The sequence below is a fragment of the Geotrypetes seraphini genome, chromosome 15 (genome assembly GCF_902459505.1).
Source record: "Geotrypetes seraphini chromosome 15, aGeoSer1.1, whole genome shotgun sequence".
NCBI classification, from domain to species: Eukaryota; Metazoa; Chordata; class Amphibia; order Gymnophiona; family Dermophiidae; genus Geotrypetes; species Geotrypetes seraphini.
The window spans coordinates 42,403,114-42,420,658 of NC_047098.1; the positions used below are offsets into that span (position 1 = coordinate 42,403,114).

Genomic DNA, 17,545 nt, shown 5'->3' on the forward strand with positions numbered 1-17,545 from the left:
GAGAGCCGAACCACCATCAACCGGTACTATATTCATTTTAGTGATGGCTGAAACCCACTGAGTCCACAATAGACAGGTACAAGGATTCCTTATTAGCATCAGGGATAGGATACAGGTGCACCATAGACCAAGCTATGTAAAAATGAGCATCTGGAGATTTCCACTGTGCTTGAATTACATCTTTCACATGTGGATGCAAAGAAAAGGTCTTGGAAGTCTTCCATATTCCCTTGAGCAGCAGATCCATGACCCGTGGGGCATCCTTGGGCTACTCAAAGTGTAACACTGCTGAGACTCTATCAATTAACTCCTGGAGTTTCTTGTGGTGAAAAATTCTGGCTGCAGAGAAATCCTCCCCCTGGTGGGAGCTCCTCAAGTCTTCCCTTTGCCAGCACAAAACCCTCCTGAGCTAGAGGGACATCATCAGGTCAATCCTGGAAATCCTCAGAAAAGGCAAGGTCATCTTCTGGCAGAATATCCCCCCCCCTCCCAAGAAATTCTTTGCTGTTTGGAAAGGAGGAGGGGAAGGAGGGATCTGGGATGGCAGAGAAGAAACTGAGGCAGCCAAACCCAAACTAGTGCCTGCCTGCTCCTCAACCTACTGAGCCATGGACCTACACATGCAAAATTAAATCAGGAGAGAAGTCCCCCGAGAAGCTGTAGGTTTGAGATGAGGGGCTGATCAAGGCCTGATGCGTCAGAGACCATTGGAAAAATGGTGATTGTTCCTGTCAAAGCAGGAGCTGCCACCAAGTAAAATCAGTGGAGCTCATGGCTGGATCCAACTCCCTCCAACAGTCCCAGCTCTAGAACTTGCCTCGAATCGCACCCCAGACAAGACACACAAATCTTACTTGAGCCAGCCACATATATATACCCCATCAGGAGCATCCTGAACGCTTTTTGAGCTGCTAACTATTTATCACTCTGGGGAAAGTGAAACCAACCACAATCGCTCAATGCAGAAGAACCACAGAGGAAAGGTTTTAGAGAACAGGGAGGCAGCACAATGGGTATTTGAATTTGTCTTTCTCCTTGTTTTTCTTTTTCCAGAACTCAGGCAGACCCCACTGGCTCTCAAAGCTGCTGTCTGGGAAAGCAGAGCTTGGCTGCTGAGATTCTACTAGCTGTTTGGAGAGGTGGGGGAGAGACTCAGACACCCAAGTATACCAACTCCAAGGCTACGGAGACCACTAAGGACCTTTGCCTTAGTCCATCAAAAGAAGCAATATTCAGAGGGTTTCTTTTGCAGCTTTTCTTTTTTAATATAAGACGACAAGAAGAAAGAAAAAAGACTGCTATGGGAGACGAAAAAACTGTCCCTCCTCCCGTAAAGGCATATCATGAACTCTGGAACAGCACAAGACTTGCTACCTTCGCCTTCTGGAGATAGAGAATAGAAAGACTGACTAAGGGGGATGGCAAAGCCCACTTATAGCTAACAGTCAAGGATTCTTAGTCTCCACTGCAGGTAGGGGTGCATAACCCATTCATCTGTGCTGATCTGGAAAGACACTACGAACAACAAATTATAAGGAAAACACTGAAAACCAAGCATGGGAAGGCACCAAAGGTAAGGTTTGATACACTGAAGAGAAAACTGAAGACACAGCTTCTCAGCACCATGGAAAACAAAGAACAGATGGTCCCATGAAGTGACCAGTGGTGACCAGAGTCCGGATCACTACAGTGAGAATATTATGCCTGCTTGACCTCAGAGAAAGATGCTTTCTTCAAATTACATCCCACGCACAAGCAAACAAAGAATGCAAATTTGTTATAAAACTGGAAAACAGAGCATACAAGACGGGATACTATCTTTTTGGTCACAGCTCTACATGGAATTCTTTGCCAGGTTACGGTATATTAGGGAAGAAAGGATCCTTAACAAATTCAAGGGAGCACTAAAGTGTTAGCTCTACAAAGATGCATTTGAAACTTGCATTTTCAACGAGGCTATCTTAATCTTATTTTTAATGAACAGTTACCCATTCCCTGTTGTTTTGACCTTTTTGTCTCTCTTTCCTTTAATTAATTTGTAGTTCCACACCCTTTTTCCCTTTTCGTACTTGTATGTTTGATACACGCCTTATTGCAATAAATGCAGTCCATCTTCCCTATTTTTATACTGTACATCACTTTGAATTATGAAACTGTGATTTAATCAAACTTTTAATTAAACTTGAAACTTGATACAGCCTAAAATAGCTTCAGAATTATTTTAAAATAATTGCAGAAAATTTATCATAGTGAGGTCCATGAAACAGTAAACTGACCGCTTGGAGTAAAAAAAAAGAACATTTTATTTAAAAAAGGTCAATAAACCAGTTTTATACCTGGTAAAATCAGGAGGGACAGGTGTAGTGACAAAAGATGCCATGGGTTTCCTATGAACTTGTTGAAACATCAGCAGGATCTCAGAGCTCTTAGCTATTAGCTCGCTCTTACTGCAAGACCGCACCTGCAGAGAAGAACATCAGATACAGTTCTATTCCCTTAAACAAGCATGAATACTATAGCAAAAAAACAAAAGGCTTGATTTCTTGTCATTTTTCTCCAAAAGATATATAGACTTAAGCTTCTTTAAAAATAAGCTGAAACAAAATAGATGAAGGCTACTAAAATTTTGTTTCAGCTTATTTTTAAAGAAGCTTAAGTCTATATATCTTTTGGAGAAAAATGACAAGAAATCCAAACTATCCCCATAGACCTTGTGGTCTTCATCATAAAGTATATGGGGACAGACTTCATCATAAGGTCTATGGGGATAGTTTGGAAGAAAAGTGGAAGAGGGACATATGATAGAAATGTTTAAATACCTACATGGCATAAATGCGGATGAAGCAAGTCTTTTTCAATTAAAAGAAAACTCTGGAATGAGGGAGCATAGGATGAAGGTGAAAGGAGTCAGATTCAGAAGTAACCTCAGAAAATACTTTTCACAGAAAGGGTGGTGAATGCTTAGAATGGCTTCCTTGTGGAGGTGGTAGAGACAAAAAATGTATCTAAATTCCAGAAACTTGTGACAAGTACATTGGATCTCTAAGGGAGAAGAGGAGATAGCAGATAGCATGGTTAGGCAGACTAGATAGGCCAGATGGTCTTTATCTGCCTTCATTTTTCTATATTTCTATGTAAAAATTTCTGAACGTTCAAACTAGCTTAATGAACCATATTTAAAAAAATTTTGAAGTGTATCCACTATGGGTTTTCCTATAATCTGTAGATTTCATCAGATTCCAGAGTTCCTTTCTGTACACATCATTAGATGTGTCCTATCAGAAAGCAGGTACTTAACTGCAAGAATTTATGGTCAAACTCAGATCAGAATTTATTGAGAGAATAAACTAGTAAATCAATTTCCAAATGTTGCAAAAGAATCCAAAGATCAGAGAAGTGGTTCAACTCGGTACTTATGTCCCTAAAAAGAACTTGCTGACAAGCTAAGCGCTTCTAGTGTATACACCCGTCCCCAGAAAAAAAGACTAAGGGGAATATTCTCAAAACTCTCTGTGCCTTTAACAATGGTCGCTAAACCGGTTCCAGGCCAGTTCTCAAAAAGGCTCACTATGGTCTTTTCAGAGCTTCCTGGCAGACTCCGACTCTGCCACGCAAATATATTACAACGAGGTCATTAATATTCAAATAAGCATTCTTGGTGATTTTCTATTGGGATGTTTTTCCAAACACCTTATATTAGTTATGTCATTGTTTGTGAACCGCTGTGAACTTCGAATGAGGCATTGGCAGTATACAAATAAAAATTGTATTGTTTTGTAAGATTCCCTAACCTCGCTGTCCTACATTTGCAGGCAAAATTTCTGGCAGATCTGAGCTGTCATAGCCTTATTTTCTGGTCAGTGTTTGAGCGCCGATTGGCTCAGGCATTGACAGGAAAATAAGGCTTGACACTCAGACATGACATAAAATTTTGCCCTGTTCCCCTCACAACCCCCAGCAGGAGGGATGTCCACTCTCTCCTGCCGCCAGTGATTCCCATTCCCTGACACCACTGGTGATGCCCACCCCGATGCCCACTCCCTCCTGCTACTGGTGATGCCCCCCAACACTCCCATACCTTTCAGTCCAAGGCCAGCCGGAGGGATGCCTACTCCCTCCAGCCCCTATCTGGTGCATCCTAAGATGCAGCGGGGTGGGTCCTAAGGCTCTGATTGGCCCAGACACTTAAGGCCCTTCCTATGGGAAACAGGCTTTGGCCACCAGCCCCAAAGAGCAGCCTACACCGCCAAAACAGGCACTTCAAAACTCTGCTTCAGAAGGGAGTCCAGCCTGTGATCCTGGGGATCCCCGAGAGCCGAGCCACTATCAACTGGTACATTTTAGTGATGGCCAAAATCACCGAGTCCTCCATAGGGCCGAGACCATAAGGCCTTCCCTATGGGAAGGGTTTTAAGCACCTGGGCCAATCAGAGCCTTAGGACCGTCCCCAGCGCATTCCAGGATGCATCGGAGAGGGGAAGGCCTGCCATTTTGAAGAGGCGATCCTGCCAGCCTGAGTGAGAAACACTACCCCTAATTTGTTGTTCATATGTGAATATCAGCTCAGAGACATGGAGGAATACCACGAAGGAAACTCCCCCTAAACCACCTCACCACCCAATCATTGCTAAATCTTCCATACTTTTAAGCATAAATTAGTGCCAAATTAATACCGAATTGGTGCAATAAGGTTCAAAAACTCTTAACTTATTGAAATGCAAAAGAAAACGTAATAATGCATAAAAGACTTAACTAAAGCTTGGTTTTGACATGAATACGTTATGTGCTACTGCGTCAGGAAACCAAACAGCTTAGAATTCAGCTGCACTGAAAAGAATGTTTAGGCGGCAGTAGGTGATTTGAATCTTTACAGCTCATATACTCAGAAGATGCTCCCACAAGTTTAATTCAGAAGTCTTTTTTTTAAATGTGCGGGTGTGTTCTGTGCATGTACCGATCACTATCACCAGCGACTCGTCATATGTAAATATAGTAACCCTCCGTGAACCTTATTTGCATGTGCATGTTTGGGAGAAACATAGAAATAGACGGTAGATAAGGGCCACGGCCCATCTAGTCTGCCCACCCTAATGACCCTCCCCTTCCTTTGCCTAGCGAATAGATCCCACGTGTCGATCCCATTTGGCCTTAAAATCAGGCATGCTGCTGGCCTCAATCACCTGCCGTGGAAGACTATTCCAACGATCAACCACCCTTTCAGTGAAAAAGAATTTCCTGGTGTCACCTCGTAGTTTCCCGCCTCTGATTTTCCACGGATGCCCTCTTGTTGCCATGGGTCCCTTGAAAAAGAAGACTCATCTATTGCAAATCATTATATATACAGCCGTGACAGTGGTCCGTCCGATTTTACTGTGAAATTTTGAAAATCTTCCCCTAAGTGGCGCCAGAAAATCCTAGAATATAAATCACCATTGATGCAAAAGAAGAAAGAGCACTACTCGGAACAAATCATCACATAAGATAATCTTAAAATCAACAAACTGTTCTCAACATTAGATAACCTTACCAACACAAACAAGATCAGAAATGGCGACAACTCCTCTATTCCAACAGCCCCAGAACTAGCCAACTATTTTAAAACAAAGATTCAATCCACAAGAGACCAGCTAGCCCCAACCAATCCACCTAGACCCACTGGAACAAAACCACTTATGGAAATACAAGCAGACAGATCTTGGAATGATTTTGAAGAGATTTCATTCAAAGACATAAAACGCCTCCTCCCCACCCAACCAGCAGCCCCCCTCATGATTGCGGGTCCGGCAGCCTGCTCCCCCTCCCCCTTATGGGTCCAACAGACTTCCTCCCTCCCTCACGATTACGAGTCAAACAGCAAAAAAAACCCCAAACAAACCTGCGACTCCCCTACCGGGTTGGCCCCTTTGTGTCTCCTGCCCCGGGCCTACCAGCCTCTTAGAAGCTTCATCCACGAAGAGGCAACATCACAAGCCTGCTCCAGGACCTTCCTCCTGTTGAGTCCCTCATTCCGATGTAACTTCCGACGAAACTGGAAATTACGAGTACTGTATATTAGAAGGAAGGACTCAGCCAGCTGATAGACCTGGAGCGGAAGGCACAAAAGGGCCAACCCAGTAGGGGAGTCGCTGTTTTGTTTTTTTGTTTATTTTTTGCCATTTGACCAGCGATTGTGAGGGAGGGAGGAGGGCTGTTGAATAAACGATTGTGCGGGGCTGCTGCTGCATCCGCAAAGGTGGAGGGGGTTGCTTGGGCAGCTCTACCAGCTGGAGCTGAAGGGAAGTGAGATAGGTGCTGGATCTGGTCTGGGCATTGGGAGGAAGGGAAAGAGGTGTTGAGCCCATATGGTGGGGGAACTGATCATACAATGGTGAGATGATGAAAGCAGGGAGATGGGCACAAGGGAAATATTAGAAAGGGACATATAGGAGATATAAAAAAGGGATATGCTGAACATGGGGAACAATACATACACAAAGATAGAAGATGGATGGTGATCATGGAGAAAAAAGAAATGTCAGATGGTCAGGAGACCCTGGCAAGTGAGTTAAGAGAAGACAAAAGAAAACAGAGACCAGCGCCTGAGACCAACATGATTTGAAGAATAAAATGAGACAACAACAGATAGAAAAAAATAATTTTATTTTCTATTTTGTGATTAGAATTTATCAGAATTGAAATATGTATCCTGCTAGAGCTGGTGTTAGATATAACTTAGAACCGCAAAGCCCAGGCCATGCTGCTTTAGTTTCCAGCTGGCTTAGAGCTCTCTCTGACTAGGGGGCAGTTGCCCTAGTTGCACTCCCCTAACACTATTCTTGCCAAATGTGATTGAAGTATTCTGTTAGCTTGATTTTTCTATGTATTTCATATTTCTTTATTTATACTCCACCTTTCCCAAGGGGAAAACCTGATTAACGTAACATAATCACAATCAATCCAAGCCTTATAAAGAAAGATTAGGTTCTTACCTTGGTAATCTTCTTTCTTGTAGATGTGTCTATCCTAATTTTGTGTGCAGTCACATTTCCACATAAAATGTTAGTGAAATGCTACTGGGATGGGGGAGCTATTATAAGAGTTTCATTAGTATGAATCCAAAAGTTGGTATTCAGAAACTTGCCTATGAAACAAATGAGTCAAATTCATGTGCTTATTTGAATGTAGCTTAAGGTGAGTGAGCTACATTTGGGTATAGTATGTGTTCCCCTATCCCCAGGTGTGACAAGTTCATTGGACCTAGGCATTAATGATACTTTTAGTGCAATGTGTCTTGTGGTCTTGAAACAATTGGGTTCTCTATCTCAACTTGCAAGTTGCTTGCAGAAAACTGTCAATCATGTTTTCAACTCCATTTCCTTCCCAGGAAGCTGATCTTGCCACCTCAGATACTCCATATAATTCATCATGCCAAAGAAAGGCTCAGACCATCTGGAGGCCACTTCTGGACCTCATGTCGGTCAATACAGCACTGAAAGCATGGAGACTATGGCTCCCTGGTTCTATACTCAACTGGAAATCAGTTGACTGTACTGATCTTGCATTACTTTAAAACTGTAATTGTGTACTAAGTGAACAGTTCTTGGCTCTTCTTTCTTTCTGTACTTATCATGTTTGGCTATCACAGGGGCAGAATGTGTAGGTCAAAGCTGCCAAGTTACTTTAGGTATGAGTATCTAAAAAGGTTCTTACTAGATTACAGTTGCTTCAAAATACATCTGCTAGACTAATCTTTTGGCTAGAAAATTTGAAAGGATTTCACTACTCTTGTGTAAATTGCACTGGCTTCCGAACAGATACAGGATTAAGTTTAAGGTATCTTGTCATGTACATACACCTTTACATGGTAATACTCAAAAACAATTAACATCTCTTATGTGTTCCAGCTAATTTTATTACTACACGGAGTAATTGCAGTTTTAAATTTCAGTTTCTAACTGTTTTTAGAGTAATTGGGAAGAGTCAACTGTTGCAATCATATTCTTATCAGGCTGTTCAGACATGGAACAGTCCTCTGATTAGATTAGGTGCGAGTAATTTACCTGATGCTCCACTTCCTGTAACAGGGATTCTAGAAGTTCAGTTTCTCTTGTCAGTGAGGTCTTTTGACCTGTAATAAAAAGCAGTAGTCACAGATTCATGAACTGTATGCCCCAAGAGTCATTAAAAAATGTAAAGATCTTTAGTTATGCAGATGACAAAAATTGTTGTACCAATCCCAACAGATCTGTCCTCATCTTTAAATATAATCCAAGAAATTATGTCCACCATGAGCAACTGGATAAAATATTATAAACTGAAGTTAAACCCAGATAAGACTTAAGTTCTTCTTTGCCTCCCCTAAAAAGATGGATGAGAGTCAGCTAACATTGGGTGGGCTTAGTTATCGTATTGAATCCGAAATCAAGATCCTGGGAGTATGCTTGGACAGAAATTTAATGAAGAAATCATTTACTTCGGCATTAGTGAAAAAATGCTTTTTCATTCTATGGAAACTGCGGACTATCAAGTCATACTTTGAACCTATGGCGTTTAGACTGCTTGTTCAGTCCTTGATACTTAGTACCCTGGATTATTGTAATGCTGTTTACATTGCTGGACACTGTACAAATATAATTAGACTTCAAAGAGTACAGAATGTTGCAGTGCATCTGATTTTCAATCCAAAAATAAACCAAAAAACCCAGAACATATATCTTATTATAGAAGGCTCCATTGGCTCCCATTTGAAGCTCGTATGAGGTTTAAACTGGGAGCACTGTTATAAAGTCTTGCATGGTCAAGCGCCAGAGTATCTATTAGAATTATTTACTTTATTTACACCGAATTGCCCATTATGTAATACTGCTTTATTTGTTGCTCCACCAGTTTGAGGTTGTATCTATAACAAGTTCCAGTAATGCTTGCTTGCTTTTCAGGAAGCTAGTTGGGACATAGAATTACGCATTTTTTATTTGGAAGGTCTTGCTCTTATACACATTTCAGAAAGTTATTAAAATCATTCTTATTCACAAAATTTTTAGAGAACTAAAATGATTAATGATTATTCTGTAGTTCACTGGAAATGTCCAGTTTTTTGTCTTTTGTGAATCACATTGATCCATGAGGTTTTGCATATAGTAACATAGTAGATGACGGCAGATAAAGACCCGAATGGTCCATCCAGTCTGCCCAACCTGATTCAATTTAAATTTTTTTTTTTTTTTTTTCTTCTTAGCTATTTCTGGGCGAGAATCCAAAGCTTTACCCGGTACTATGCTTGGGTTCCAACTGCCGAAATCACTGTTAAGACTTACTCCAGCCCATCTACACCCTCCCAGCCATTGAAGCCCTCCCCTGCCCATCCTCCTCCAAACGGCCATAAACAGACGCAGACCGTACAAGTCTGCCCAGTAACAGGCCTAGTTCAATCTTTAATATTATTTTCTGATTCTAAATCTTCTGTGTTCATCCCACGCTTCTTTGAACTCAGTCACAGTTTTACTCTCCACCACCTCTCTCGGGAGCGCATTCCAGGCATCCACCACCCTCTCCGTAAAGTAGAATTTCCTAACATTGCCCCTGAATCTACCACCCCTCAACCTCAAATTATGTCCTCTGGTTTTTACCATTTTCCTTTCTCTGGAAAAGATTTTGTTCTACGTTAATACCCTTTAAGTATTTGAACGTCTGAATCATATCTCCCCTGTCCCTCCTTTCTTCTAGGGTATACTTATTCAGGGCTTCCAGTCTCTCCTCATACGTCTTCTGGCGCAAGCCTCCTATCATTTTCGTTGCCCTCCTCTGGACCGCCTCAAGTCTTCTTACGTCTTTCGCCAGATACGGTCTCCAAAACTGAACACAATACTCCAAGTGGGGCCTCACCAATGACTTGTACTGGGGCATCAACACCTTCTTCCTTCTACTGACTACGCCTCTCTTTATACTGCCCAGAATCCTTCTGGCAGCAGCCACTGCCTTGTCACACTGTTTTTTCGCCTTTAGATCTTCGGACACTATCACCCCAAGGTCCCTCTCCCCGTCCGTGCATATCAGCTTCTCTCCTCCCAGCATATACGGTTCCTTCCTATTATTAATCCCCAAATGCATTACTCTGCATTTCTTTGCATTGAATTTTAGTTGCCAGGCATTAGACCATTCCTCTAACTTTTGCAGATCCTTTTTCATATTTTCCACTCCCTCTTCGGTGTCTACTCTGTTACAAATCTTGGTATCATCTGCAAAAAGGCACACTTTTCCTTCTAACCCTTCAGCAATGTCACTTACATACATATTGAACAGGATTGGCCCCAGCACCGAACCCTGAGGGACTCCACTAGTCACCTTTCCTTCCTTCGAGCGACTTCCATTAACCACCACCCACTGGCGTCTGTCCAACAGCCAGTTTCTGACCCAGTTCACCACTTTGGGTCCTAACTTCAGCCCTTCAAGTTTGTTCAACAGTCTCCTATGAGGAACTGTATCAAAGGCTTTGCTGAAATCCAAGTAAATTACATCTAGCATATGTCCTCGATCCAGCTCTCTGGTCACCCAATCAAAAAATTCAATCAGGTTCGTTTGGCACGATTTACCTTTTGTAAAGCCATGTTGCCTCGGATCCTGTAACCCATTAGATTCAAGGAAATACACTATCCTTTCTTTCAGCAACACTTCCATTATTTTTCCAACAACTGAAGTGAGGCTCACCGGCCTGTAGTTTCCTGCTTCATCCCTGTGACCACTTTTATGAATAGGGACCACATCCGCTCTCCTCCAATCCCCAGGAATCACTCCCGTCTCCAGAGATTTGTTGAACAAGTCTTTAATAGGATTCGCCAGAACCTCTCTGAGCTCCCTTAGTATCCTGGGATGGATCCCGTCTGGTCCCATCGCTTTGTCCACCTTCAGTTTTTCAAGTTGCTCATAAACACCCTCCTCCGTGAACGGCGCAGAATCTACTCCATTTTCTCGTGTAACTTTGTCAGACAATCTCGGTCCTTCTCCAGGATTTTCTTCTGTGAACACAGAACAGAAGTATTTGTTTAGCACATTTGCTTTCTCCTCATCACTCTCCACATATTTGTTCCCAGCATCTTTTAGCCTAGCAATTCCATTTTTTATCTTCCTCCTTTCACTAATATATCTGAAAAAATTTTTATCTCCCTTTTTTACATTTTTAGCCATTTGTTCTTCCGCCTGTGCCTTCGCCAAACGTATCTCTCTCTTGGCTTCTTTCAGTTTCACCCTGTAGTCCTTTCTGCTCTCCTCTTCTTGGGTTTTTTTATATTTCATGAACGCCAACTCTTTCGCCTTTATTTTCTCAGCCACTAGGTTGGAGAACCATATCGGCTTCCTTTTTCTCTTGTTTTTATTGATTTTCTTCACATAAAGGTCCGTAGACATTTTTATCGCTCCTTTCAGCTTAGACCACTGTCTTTCCACTTCTCTTATGTCCTCCCATCCTAACAGCTCTTTCTTCAGGTACTTTCCCATTGCATTAAAGTCCGTACGTTTGAAATCTAGGACTTTAAGTATCGTGCGGCCGCTCTCCACTTTAGCCGTTATATCAAACCAAACCGTTTGATGATCGCTACTACCCAGGTGAGCACCCACTCGAACATTAGAGATACTCTCTCCATTTGTGAGGACCAGATCCAATATCGCTTTTTCCCTTGTGGGTTCCGTCACCATTTGTCTGAGCAGAGCCTCTTGAAAGGCATCCACAATCTCCCTACTTTTTCCGATTCCGCAGACGGAACATTCCAGTCCGCATCCGGCAGGTTGAAATCTCCCAACAGCAGAACCTCCTCTTTCCTTCCAAACTTTTGGATATCCACAATCAGATCCTTATCAATTTGCTGCGATTGAGTCGGAGGTCTGTAGACTACACCCACGTAGATAGAAGTTCCATCTTCTCTTTTCAGAGCAATCCATATCGCTTCTTCCTCTCCCCAGGTCCCTTGCATTTCGGTCGCTTGGATATTGATCTTTACATAGAGAGCTACTCCTCCACCTTTATGACCATCTCTGTCCTTCCTAAAAAGATTATATCCCGGTATGTTTGCATCCCATCCATGTGATTCACTGAACCATGTCTCTGTGATAGCAACAATATCTAGATCTGCCTCTAATATCAGGGCTTGCAGATCATGAACTTTGTTGCTTAGACTGCGAGCATTTGTGGTCATCGCTTTCCAGCTATTTTTCAGCGATAATCTCCTTTTTCGTATGGATTTTTGTGTCGTTTCACTTTCCGTTGCAATACTAAGAAATGAGTTGCTGATATTGCTTATGTTGCAGCCTTTACTACTATCACATCTTTTCTTTTGCCGGGGGTGGTCTCTATAATTGTCCTTCGTACATACACCACCCCCACCTTCTAGTTTAAATGCCTAGAAAAATATTGTCTAAATTTCTCTGCAAGGTTTCTTTTTCCTGCTGTAATATAGCTTCTTGTCCTTCCATGTATTTCCTGCTGTAATATAGCTTCTTGTCCTTCCATGTATTTCCCCATCCTCCTATGTACCTGAAGCCTTCTTGATGACACCAGGCTCTGAGCCATCTATTAAAGTCCTCTGTGTTTTTCACTCTTTGCTCTCCTTTTCCATATGCAGGCAGTATTTCAGAAAAAGCTAAAGTCTTTACAAAAGGTTTCACGCCCTCACCAAGCTCCCGAAAAGCTTTCTGTGCTGCAAGTGTGGAGTTGTTGGCCAGGTCATTTGTTCCCAGATGGATAACAACATCAGTGTTAAAATCCTTAGTTTCTTCCTTAATTATAGTCAGTATTTGCCTGGAACTCCTGGTAGCTGAGGATCCTGGAAGACATTTCACTATTTTGATCTCCTCGCCCTGTGTTCCAAGGTTAATGCCTCTGATGATGGAATCCCCCAACAGTAATAGTTTTCTGTTTTTGGCTTTTTTATTTGTACTTAGGGTGCTCTTGTTCTCTTGAGTTTCCTTCTTTGGTTCAAGTCCCCCCTCCCTTCTGTTTTCCTGAGTATCGCAGTGCACTAGTGGAGCGAAGGAATTCTGTAGAGGTAATATTAGTGAAGGTGGATGTTTCTGTGTTATATGTCGCAGTCTTCCTGAGCCTACTGTGACCCATTTATTCCTGGGCTGTTTTATTCTTTGAGGTAGAGGTGGTAAGTTGCAGTCTATAAATGTGATGTAATGTAATGAAAGGAAGGGTGAATATTTGTGCACATGAAGGAAAATCTCTAGGAAAGTGGGTCCAAAGTTCAAATCATGGCAGTCATCATTTAGGATTAATAACCTAAAGAATTAGCTTGATTTCAAGTGTTTAAACTAAACTAAACCTTAAGTTTGTATACCGCATCATCTCCATAAAGATAGAGCTCGACACGGTTTACAGGTAATTAAATAAATGAGGGAAGGACATAAGAAATTAGAGGTTATGAAGAGAATAGCTAGCTTTACATTTTAAATAGATAGCTTTACGTTTTGGAGAAAAGCCAGGTTTTCAAATGCTTTCGGAATAATTGGAATGAGCCTAGGTTCCGCAGAGGTTATGCCAAAGCTCAGTGAATTTGAAGAAAAGGGATTTCCCTAATTTACCTGCATACATGACACCTTTTAATGAGGGGAAAGATAGTTTGAGTATGTGGGCGGATCTGGTAGTGTCAGGTCTCGAAGAATTCCAGGATAGTGGGATTAGGGGAGGAAGAATGCCATGTAGGATCTTGAAAATTAGGCAAGTACATTTAAAGTGAATCCTAGAAATCACCGGAAGCCAGTGAAGTTTTGACAGAAGCGGGGAAACATGATCGAATTTGCTTTTTGCGAAGATCAACCTAGCCGCAGTGTTCTGGATCCGCTGAAGTCTTTGAAGATTTTTCTTGGTTAGACTTAGATAGATGGAATTACAATAATCCAGTCTGGAAAGAATGATTGATTGTACAAGGACAGCAAAATGGTGGCAGAAGCAGGATCTCACTTTTCTCAACATGTGAAGACTAAAAAAAACATTTTTTTACCAGAGAGTTGAGATGATCATTAAAGGAAAGTATAGAGTCAATAATGATGCCCAAAACTTTGCTTGATAATTCTGCAGTGTGGGACCAGAAGGTAGTGGAATGAGCGTGGGTAACTGATCTAATTTTGGGCCAAGCCAGAGTAGTTTTGTTTTGGACTCATTCAGCTTTATTTGTACAGAGAGGGCCCAGGATTGGAGTTTCACGCTTTTCCCCTCAATATCTAATATATCAGTAGTAAAAATCTGTCCTGGAGGACCACCAGCCAGTTGGGTTTTCAAGATATCCCTCGTGAATATGCATGAGAGAAAGATTTGCATATAACAGAGGTGACAGGCAAGTAAATCTTTCTCAAGCATATTCATGAGGGATATTCTGAAAAACTGACTGGCTGGTGGTCCCCCAAAACAGATTTGAGAACCAGTGCATTACATCATATTCTTGTGGATGTACAATCCTTTTCTGCTCTGGGAAATATTAAATAGTGAACATGTTCAAAATTATCTGTTTTCTGATCTTCAGTTAGATCATGGCAACAATATAAGATCTTCAAGGCTTGAAGGATTTACCCTCCTCTTCTTTCTTATATCTTACAAAACTTTATTATTTTATTATCACCATCATTATTATACTGATATGTTTTATTCATTGATAACACTAAATAAAGAGTAATGCTGTTTGGTATACTAAATACAGAAAAATAAGACTTCCCATGCAAAGTTAGATCAAAGGCCTATAAAACCCGGTATTCTATTTCCAACAATCCAGGTCATAAGTACCTAGCAAGATTCAAAAAGGCAAACAGATTCTAAGTCTATCTTAACAGTTTTTGGACTTTTGATCTAGAAAATAAATATTTAGGTTCTTACCTTGATAATCTTCTTTCTTGTAGATGTGTCTAGTAGCTCTTAACCATAGGATTATGCATCTAAACCCGCAAGTTGCTTGCAGAATGAAGTCAATCTTCTTTGAACTCCGCCTCCTTCTTAGGAAGATGCTCCTGTCTCCTCAGTTTGTACAAAAGCAATCAAGCAGCACTGTAATGACAGACATAACTGGAAGGAGGGACACAGGAAAAAAAATCCACGACACTACAATTCTGTTCTGTAGCAAATATATCAAGTAACTGATCAAAACAGATATCAAAACTATATGCAACCAGCATTAATATTATATAGAGCTCGTAGCTACTTGCATGTCTTGCTATCGAGACAGACTGTACTTTCTTGCATTTTTTTCCAGCTTATCTGAGAGACAGAGAAGACTCCAAATCTAGACTGATCCTAAGGCAGGTGAAGCCCCTTTAAAGGACAGGGCTTCAGGACTATTAAACACATCTACAAGAAAGATTATCATGGTAAGAACCTAATTTTTCTTTCTAGTGGAATGTGTCTAGTAATCCTGAAAGCAGGGACATACCAAAGCAGTCTCCCGAGTCTAGGGCGGGCTCACTGAGCCTTCCTTCAACGCAGAGGACAGAAAAGTGGCATCTTTCCTGGCTCCTACATCTACTCTATAGGACCTGGTAAATGTATGAAGGGTAGACCATTTAGCCACACTACAGATTTCCTCAGGTGAGACAGCCCTAGTATCCACCAAAGAGGCAGCAACCCCTCTAGCAGAGTGAACTCTCAATGCGATCGGTGGTTGTTTACCAAAGCCCACATACGCAGAGTAAATGACCATTTTAATCCATCTGGCAATCAAGGCCTTAAGATATTGGCCTCCCTTTCATAATCTGACTAGGCAGAAGAAAAAGGTGATCCAATATATAAAACTCATTAGTAAAGTTGAGATACCAGAAAAGCTTTATCCTTTTTCTTAGACTCCGTAGGGTGAAAAGCAGGTAAAGACTTCCTGATTGATGTGGAAAGCAGAGATTACTTTTAGTAAGAAGGACAGAATCATGCGTAGGGAAAACCCTGCTTCCGTAATCTTAAGGAATGGCTCCCTACAGCAGTGATTCCCAACCCTGTCCTGGAGGAACACCAGGCCAATCGGGTTTTCAGGCTAGCCCTAATGAATATGCATGAGAGAGATTTGCATATGATGGAAGTGATAGGCATGCAAATTTGCTTCATGCATATTCATTAGGGCTAGCCTGAAAACCCGATTGGCCTGGTGTTCCTCCAGGACAGGGTTGGGAACCACTGCCCTACAGGACACGGCTTGTAACTCAAAGACTTAGCTTGCCGATGTAATTATTATTATTATTTCTATAGCACTACCAGATGTATGCAGCGCTGTACAGAGTCACAAAGAAGCCTAAACTAAACTAAAGCTTAGCTTTATATACCGGGTCATCAACCAAAGGAAACTCAACTCGGTTAACAATAATTAAGAAAGAAAAACTGAAAGAAAAACAAGAGTTACAACAGGATTAATTTTCAAAGTGTTTAGCAAATAAAAATTTTTTTAAAGATTGCGGAAGAATTGAAAAGGACTAGGGCTTCTTAAAATTAAAGGGAGTTCATTCTATAGTTGAGAAAATTTGAAAGCTAAAGAATGGCTAAAGTTCTTGACTTCTTTAATTCCTACACAAGATTGCTTGTTAGAGAACCGACGAGAGGAAATGCCACTTTGGATCTAATCCTAAATGGATTAATGGGACCAGCAAAGGAAGTGGAAGTAGTGGGACCGTTGGGAAACAGTGACCATAACATGATCAAGTTCAAGGTTGAAGCAGGAATACCAAAAGGAAAGAGAACCATGGTGACAACTTTTAACTTCAGAAAAGGAAACTATGAAGCAATGGATAAACTTAGGAACACTTCCAAGAAATGGAGGATGGTAGAACAGGCCTGGTCTTTTTTCAAGGACATGGTGAGCGAGGCGCAAAATCTTTACATCCCCAGATTCAGAAAGGGGAGCAAAAAGAGTCGAATAAAGGACCCGATATGGATGACTAAAATAGTGAAGGAAGTGATAAGTAATAAGAAAAATTCATTCAGGAGATGGAAAAAGGACAAAACTGAAGGAAACTGGATAGAGCACAGGAAGTATCAAAAAGAATGTCACCGTGTGGTTCGAAAAGCTAAAAGAGAGTATGAAGAGAAGTTAGCCAGGGAGACTCGTAATTTCAAACCGTTCTTCAGATATGTTAAAGGGAAACAGCCAGCTAGGGAGGAGGTGGGACCGCTGAATGATGGAGTCAGGAAGGGAGTAGTGAAGGAGGAGAAAGAAGTCGCGGAAAGACTGAACATGTTCTTTTCGTCTGTATTTACAAACGAAGACACAACCAACATACCGGAACCTGAGCAATTCTTCAATGGAAATCAAGCAGAAAAATTAACATTCATGGAAGTGAGCCTTGAAGATGTGCGCAGGCAGATAGATAAACTAAAAATAGACAAATCTCCAGGTCCGGACGGAATCCATCCAAGGGTTCTGAAGGAACTAAAGGAGGAGATAGCAGAACTACTGCAGCAAATATGCAATCTATCCCTGAAAACAGGCGAGATCCCGGAGGATTGGAAGACGGCCAACATCACGCCCATCTTTAAAAAGGGATCAAGAGGTGACCCGGGAAACTACAGACCAGTGAGTCTGACCTCGGTTCCCGGAAAAATGGCGGAAGC

The 17,545-nt window shown here is 41.6% G+C and overlaps 1 protein-coding gene across 9 annotated transcripts in view; it reads right to left on the minus strand.

Moving 5' to 3' along the window:
* Positions 1–17,545, minus strand: part of TRIM37 (tripartite motif containing 37) — a 290,609-nt gene that overhangs the window by 178,638 nt on the left and 94,426 nt on the right. For all 9 annotated transcript variants that reach the window (XM_033921675.1, XM_033921674.1, XM_033921671.1 and 6 more), the window contains 2 exons: positions 8,040–8,107; positions 2,337–2,461 (listed from right to left, as the gene is read on the minus strand). In XM_033921675.1, the coding sequence (XP_033777566.1) occupies positions 2,337–2,461; positions 8,040–8,107 (193 nt within the window). The remainder of the gene's footprint in view (positions 1–2,336; positions 2,462–8,039; positions 8,108–17,545) is intronic.